Source organism: Papio anubis, unplaced genomic scaffold, assembly GCF_008728515.1.
Source record: "Papio anubis isolate 15944 unplaced genomic scaffold, Panubis1.0 scaffold2078, whole genome shotgun sequence".
Lineage (NCBI taxonomy): Eukaryota > Metazoa > Chordata > Mammalia > Primates > Cercopithecidae > Papio > Papio anubis.
In genome coordinates this window covers 1-7935 of record NW_022162108.1, presented here as the reverse complement: position 1 = coordinate 7935, position 7935 = coordinate 1, and the positions used below count along the sequence as shown (strand labels likewise).

The window sequence follows — 7935 nt, the reverse complement described above, 5'->3', positions numbered from 1 at the left end:
TAAATTTCTTAATCCTGAATTCTAGTTTGATTGCATTGTGGTCTGAGTGACAGTTTGTTGTAATTTCTGTTCTTTTCCATTTGCTGAGGAGTGCTTTACTTCCAACTATGTGGTCAATTTTGGAATAAGTGCGATGTGGTGCTGAGAAGAATGTATATTCTGTTGATTTGGGGTGGAGAGTTCTGTAGATGTCTATTAGGTCCGCTTGGTGCAGAGATGAGTTCAATTCCTGGATAGCCTTGTTAACTTTCTGTCTCGTTGATCTGTCTAATGTTGACAGTGGGGTGTTAAAGTTTCCCATTATTATTGTGTAGGAGTCTAAGTCTCTTTGTAGGTCTCCAAGGACTTGTTTTATGAATCTGGGTGCTCCTGTACTGGGTGCATATATATTTAGGATAGTTCTTCTTGTTGAATTGATCCCTTTACCATTATGTAATGGCCTTGTCTCTTCTGATCTTTGTTGGTTTAAAGTCTGTTTTATCAGAGACTAGGACTGCAACCATTGCTTTTTTTTGTTTTCCATTTGCTTGGTAGATCTTCCTCCATCCCTTTATTTTGAGCCTATGTGTGTCTCTGCATGTGAGATGGGTCTCCTGAATACGCACATTGATGGGTCTTGACTCTTTATCCAATTTGCAAGTCTGTGTCTTTTAATTGGAGCATTTAGCCCATTTACATTTAAGTTAATCTTGTTATATGTGAATTTTATCCTGTCATTATGTTAGCTGGTTATTTTGCTCATTACTTGATGCAGTTCTTCCTAGCATCGATGGTCTTTACAATTTGGCATGTTTTTGCAGTGGCTGGTACCGGTTATTCCTTTCCATGTTTAGTGCTTCCTTCAGGAACTCTTGTAAGGCAGGCCTGGTGGTGACAAAATCTCTCAGCATTTGCTCGTCTGTAAAGGATTTTATTTCTCCTTCACTTATGAAGCTTAGTTTGGCTGGATATGAAATTCTGGGTTGAAAATTCTTTTCCTTAAGAATGTTGAATATTGGCCCCCACTCTCTTCTGACTTGTAGAGTTTCTGCTGGGACATCTGCTGTTAGTCTGATGGGCTTCCCTTTGTGGGTAACCTGACCTTTCTCTCTGGCTGCCCTTAACATTTTTTCCTTCATTTCAACTTTGGTGAATCTGACAATTACGTGTCTTGGAGTTGCTCTTGTCGAGGAGTATCTTTGTGGCATTCTCTGTATTTCCTGAATCTGAATGTTGGCCTGCCTTGCTAGGCTGGGGAAGTTCTCCCGCATAATATATCCTGAAAAGTGTTTCCCAACTTGGTTCCATTCTCCTCGTCACTTTCAGGTATACCAATCAGACATAGATTTGGTCTTTTCACATAGTCCCCTATTTCTTGGAGGCTTTGTTCATTTCTTTTTACTTTTTTCTTTAAACTTCTCTTCTCGTTTCATTTCGTTCATTTGATCTTCAATCACTGATACCCTTTCTTCCAGTTGATCAAATCGACTACTGAAGTTTGTGCATGCATCACGCAGTTCTCATGCCATGGTTTTCAGCTCCATCAGGTCATTTAAGGACTTCTCTACACTGGTTATTCTAGTTAGCCATTTGTCTAATCGTTTATCAAGGTTTTTAGCTTTTTTTGCGATAGGCTTGAACATTCTCCTTTTGCTCAGAAAAGTTGGTTATTACCAATCATCTGAAGCCTTCTTCTCTCAACTTGTCAAAGTCATTCTCCGTCCAGCTTTGTTCCATTGCTGGTGAGGAGCTGTGTTCCTTTGGAGGAGAATAGGCGCTCTAATTTTTAGAATTTTCGGTTTTTCTGCTCTGGTTTCTCCCCATCTTTGTGGTTTTATCTACCTTTGGTCTTTGATGATGGTGACGTACAGATGGGGTTTTGGTGTGGATGTCCTTTCTGTTTGTTAGTTTTCCTTCTAACAGTCAGGACCCTCAGCTGCAGGTCTGTTGGAGTTTGCTGGATGTCCACTCCAGACCCTGTTTACCAGAGTATTACCAGAGGAGGCTGCAGAACAGCAAATATTGCAGAACAGCAAATGTTGCTGCCTGATTGTTCCTCTGGAAGCTTTGGCTCAGAGGGGCACCCGGCCGTGTGAGGTGTCAGTCTGCCCCTACTGGGAGGTGCCTCCCAGTTAGGCTACTTGGGGGTCAGGGACCCACTTGAGAGGACAGTCTGTCCACTCTCAGATCTCAAACTCCGTGCTGGGAAAACCACTGCTCTCTTCAAAGCTGTCAGATGGGGACGTTTAAGTCTGCAAAAGTTTCACTGCCTTTTGTTCAGCTATGCCCTGCCCCTAGAGGTGGAGTCTACACAGGCAGGCAGGCCTCCTTGAGCTGTGGTGGGCTCCACCCAGTTGGAGCTTCTCGGCTGCTTTGTTTACTTATCCAAGCCTCAGCAATGGTGGGCGCCCCTCCCCCAGCCTTGCTGCAGCCTTGCAGTTTGATCTCAGACTGCTGTGCTAGCAATGAGCAAGGCTCTGTGGGCGTGGGACCCTCCAAGCCAGGTGTAGGATATAATCTCCTGGTGTGCCATTTGCCAAGATCATTGGAAAAGGACAGTAGTAGGGTGGGAGTGACCCGATTTTCCAGGTGCCATCTGTCACAGCTTCCCTTAGCTAGGAAAGGGAATTCCCCAACCCCTTGTACTTCCCTGCCTCACCCTGCTTCGGCTCACACTCGGTGGGCTGCATTCACTGTCCAATAAGCCCCAGTGAGATGAACCCAGTACCTCAGTTGGAAATGCAGAAATCACCCATCTTCTGCGTTGCTCACGCTGGGAGCTGTAGACTGGAGCTGTTCCTATTTGGCCATCTTGGAACCTCCCCCAAAACTCTTAATTCTAAACCCACATATCCCCCATAAAAACATGCTTTGCCTCCATACTTCCTCAGCTTAACATGGCTCTTCTTTTCCCCTCATGCTCTACACTTTACCCTCTAACGTGTTCAAAACACATCCAGAATGTATCCACTTTTCTCCATCTCTACTCCCTCATCCTAGTCCAAACCACTTTCATCTCTCACTTGGATTAATCTTAACAGAAACTCACTTGTTTCTCTGCTTCCTCTGGTTCTCGGCTGCCCTTTCCCCCTTCCCTTGCCCTAAGAGCCAGAGTAGTTTCTTAAAATTCAATCAGAGGCCGGGTCTGGAGGTGGCTCATGTCTGTAATCCAGCACTTTGGGAGGCCAAAGTGGCGGGTGGATCACAAGGTCAAGTTAGAGACCATCCCTGGCTAGCGGTGAAACTCCGTCTCTACTAAAAATACAAAAAAAAAATTAGCCAGGCATGGTGGTGGGGCCTGTAGTCCCAGCTACTCCCAGGAGGCAGAGGCAGGAGAATGGCGTGAACCTGGGGCCGAGGCGCACAGTGAGCCAAGGGTGGCACTGCACTCCAGCCTGGGCGACAGAGCGAGACTCTGTCTCAAAAAAAAAAAAAAAAAAACCAATCAGATCATGCTGCTTCCCTTTTTAAAATTTTATGAAGGTTCCCACTGCACCTTGAATAAAATCCAAACTCCTTACCCTGATCTACAAAGCCCTCTCCAACTGGACTCCCCACTGTTCCCCGCACTGCTCACCCTTATCCGCTCCAGCCACTCTGGTCTTTCTCATGCCAAACTCCTTCCTGAGCTTGTTCCAGCCCTGGAACACCCTACCTAAAGATGACCTGGCTGCTTTCTTCCCCCATTTAGTTCTCCGCTCAGTGTCACCTCCCACCTTCTCAAAGACCTTTCCAGATCACCACAGCTTAGACAGCACCCCTTCCATTAAGTTTACCATTTCAGGCTGGGCGTGGTGGCTCACACCTGTAATCCCAGCACTTTGGGAAGCCGAGGCAGGCAGATCACTTGATGTCAGAAGTTCAAGGCCAGCCTGGCCAGCATGGTGAAACCCCGCCTCTACTAAAAATACAAAAAATTACCCAGGTGTGGTGTTGTGCCACCTGTAATACCAGCTACTCGGGAGGCTGAGGCAGGAGAATTGCTTGAATCCAGGAGGCAGAAATTACAGTGAGCCGAGATCACGCCACTGCACTCCAGCCTGGGCGACAGAGCGAGACTCTATCTCAAAAAAAAAAAAAAAAAAAAGTTTACTTTCAGTTTTCCTTTCTTAACAGCCCTTATGGCCTGAAATTATCTTAGTTGTTTATTCACTCTGTGAGAACAGGTCCTTGTTTATCCTGTTAATCATCATATCCTCTATGATTAGAAAAGTGAGAGAAGGGCCTGACCTTAGTAAAGACTTGAATAAATATCAGTTAAATATTGAGTGAATTACACATTTCTGACTATTATACTCAAAGAATTTTCTTCCTGGAAAATTGATCTCAAAGGGAAAGCAAGGTGATTTTCATGTGTGTGTGTGTGTTTACATAAATGTTACAGAATCTTAGTGTTGACCCAGACCTAAGCTTTCAGAAACAATTTTAACAGGCAAGCTAACACACAGAGCTATTCTCTATATTGAATGTTACGACTGATCTTGACAATACACCGGATAGGAACTCCATTTCATTCCTGCATTTCTTAAAATGACTAACACACTTTAACAAGGTTTAATTATGACAGATATATCCTCTTTAACAAGGTTTAATTATGACAAATATATCCTTTCTCAACAGTGCTTAGAAGTTTATAAACATGCCAGGATCTTCTGACGAGAAATCAGTCAGTAAGATTTCCTGGGACACAGTAGTAGCTCAATAAATATTTACTAAGTGAATAATATTTTATTTTATTTTGAGACAGGGTCTGTCACCCAGGCTGGAGTGTAGTGGCAATTATGGTTCACTACAGCCTTGGCCTCCTGGGCTCAAGCAATCCTCCCACCTTAGCCTCCCAAGTAGCTGGGATTACAGACAGGTGGCACAATGCCCCAGCTAATTTTTGTATGTTTTGTAGAGATGGGGTCTCACTTTGTTGCCCAGGCTGGTCTCAAACTCCTGGCCTCAAGTGATCCTCCCACCTCGGCCTCCCAAAGTGCTGGGATTACAGGCATGAGCCACCACACTCAGCCATGAATGATATTTTAATGTTTTCTAACTATGCAATGTTATTGAAGAAATACTCTTCTCTAGCTTCAAATAAGCTAATATCTTTGAGGTATCAATAAACAAAACCAATGCTCACAAGAAAACAAAAGAGGAAATGGAAGTTTTTATTAGTGAAATAAGTCAGTTTATTTTATTTCCAACAAGGCCTTTTTCTCCTATAATTAAGACAAACCATTTTACACTTTATAATAACATAACTTAGTTTTTAGTATTTTCAAAAGGGAAAGATTTTGGGTGGGGGGAATTTAGGAAATCAAATATTTTAGAAGGAGTAACTAGAGAAGTTACTTTTTCAATCTTAATATAGTAACAGGTTTGTCTACCATGTACATTACCCAGCATTTTTTCTTATAAGGAATCTATCAAGTACTAGCCAACAAATAATCTACATTTAGAAACTGAGGGTAGAAATGTCTATATTTAAATAGGAAACAAGCATCTAAAATACAAATCACATGTCTTTAACAAGGCAATTTACATAATTAGGTGTAAGTTTTTAATTAACTTTATGTTCCTTAGGATCCTAGCAAACACTCAGTTGACTGTATCTCAAGCTCAAACTGCACTCACCTGGCCGTAAAGGTAAATATCACAATGGAATTGGGCCTGTTTGACTAGGGAAAAAGATCACTTCAATATTGCACATTTCCTTTCTTTAAAAACAGGGATTAAGTCAGGGCCATCTTGGTTCTGAATCTCTCCATTTTTGTTGGGAGAAGACTAACCATCTCTTTACTAAGTTCTAGCTCAACTTCTATTTCTTGGGCAGCCTCAGGATGCTTTTCACAGTAATCAACAATAAATTTGTAATGTTCCAATGATGTTGCCAAATTTTCCAACTCTTTCTTGGGATCTGCAGTAATGATTTTACCATAGAGACGGGCAACTCGAAACTTAGCTAACATGGCAGGGCGAAGAACATCTTCCCCTATATGCTCAGGGAATACTTTATTTGGGTCTCTCAGGGAGTCTAAGAAGAGCTGGTAGTACTTCAACGCTGACTTATTAAGATTATTTATTTTTTTTACAATGTGTGAATCGGGATCCCTTAGCCTGTCAGCAATGGCAACCTTCAAATCCATCATATCATAGTAAGCATGTGCAATTTCAAACTGGATCTGTCTGTTGACCAACAGGTAATACTGTGGATTCAGGTCTACAGTTAGGGGCTCTAGCATGGCTATTCTGCGTTTATGCATCTTGCACCGTCTCTCCATGTCAGTTTCAAAGAATGCAAGCACCTTAAACAGAGCACTGTGGTCTTGGACAACTTCAATATGGTCAGTGACATAACCATCAATCTGAAAGAACTCTTTTGCCTCAAAGACATAGTGCTGACCCAATAAGAAAAGTTCTCTGGCTTCTTCAAAATCTAAAGGTCTCAAGTAGCTCACTTTCTCTTCTACTGCAGAGATGGCATCACACAGCTCACCGGTTCCAAACTGCACAGCTTTTTTCCGAATGCTTTCCTCCTCATCTAGTTCTTTTTTCCTTAAAGCTCTAAGTTCAGACTGTTTATCAAGATCAAGCTCTCCTATGTTGTCCTGAAGGAAAAATAAATAAATTATGGTTAAGTAGGACACTCACCTCTTGCTGTTAAATAACATTAAAGCAAACTTCAGAGTTTTTTTAGAAAAGTCTCTTACTTTCCAGCCTGGTTTAGAAGGGTATCATAGTCTTAAACACCTTTGAAAACTTCTTTCTTTCTTCCAATTATATTAAAAACTCAAGAAATGTGAAAAAAAGAAAAAAGTATTTAAATAGATAAGCTGCTTACATATCATTTATTCTGAGGAACTGAAATTCATTTACAGTTACTCCTTCCAATAAGATAAATGCTACCTATAAAAGTACTTTGAGAATTGTGAAACATTATATACATGTGATACATTACTCCCAGCACTTTGGAAGGCCAAGGCGGGCGGATCACAAGGTCAGGAGTTCAAGACCAGCCTGGCCAACACAGTGAAACCCTGTCTCTACTAAAAATACAAAAATTAACTAGGCATGGTGGCAGGGGCCTGTAATCCCAGTCACTTGGGAGACTGAGGCAGGAGAATCGCTTGAACCCAGGAGGCGGAGGTTGCAGTGAGTGGAGATCGTGCCACTGCACTCCAGCCTGGGTGACAGTGCAAGACTCCGTCTCAAGAAACAAACAAACAAACAAACAGACTGTAATCTACATCACAAAAATACTTCACAAGGATGCCATTAAAATTAATGCTACCATGTTTATGCTATTAGTTATTTAGCGAAATATATCAGAGAGAAATGCTCTAGGTCTCTTAAAGACATCAAAATGAACAAAGTTAAATCTACCTTCCTAGTTAAAGTTTTCTCCTCTACCTCTTGGGGGTGGGGAATAACTAAGAATAACTAAGGTGGTTAAGAAATAAGAGTAAGCTCTTCTTGGCCATTAAAATTAAATAACAGATCCCAAGTCCTTTTCTTCTTTTCTTTTCTTTCTTTTTTTTTTTTTGAGACGTAGTCTCGCTCTGTCGCCCAGGCTGGAGTGCAGTGGCCGGATCTCAGCTCACTGCAAGCTCCACCTCCCGGGTTTATGCCATTCTCCTGCCTCAGCCTCCCGAGTAGCTGGGACTACAGGCACCCGCCACCTCGCCTGGCTAGTTTTTTTTATTTTTTATTTTTTAGTAGAAACGGTGTTTCACCGTGTTAGCCAGGATGGTCTTGATCTCCCGACCTTGTGATCCGCCCGTCTCGGCCTCCCAAAGTGCTGGGATTACAGGTGTGAGCCACTGCACCTGACCTCAAAATTTACTTTTTTTTTGCGACGGAGTCTCGCTCAGTCGCCCAGGCTGGAGTGCAGCGGCCAGATCTCAGCTCACTGCAAGCTCTGCCTCCCGGGTTTATGCCATTCTCCTGCCTCAGCCTCCCGAGTAGCTG

At 42.6% G+C, this 7935-nt stretch overlaps 1 protein-coding gene across 1 annotated transcript; it reads right to left on the bottom strand.

Annotated features, from left to right (window-relative positions):
• Window positions 1-5116: 5116 nt before the first annotated feature.
• LOC116272803 (KIF1-binding protein) lies at window positions 5117-6575 on the bottom strand (the record flags this gene model as incomplete). Its single annotated transcript, XM_031661631.1, has 1 exon — window positions 5117-6575. A coding segment is annotated over one exon (876 nt), but the record flags the coding sequence as incomplete, so codon positions are not given.
• Between the last annotated feature and the right edge of the window lie 1360 nt (window positions 6576-7935).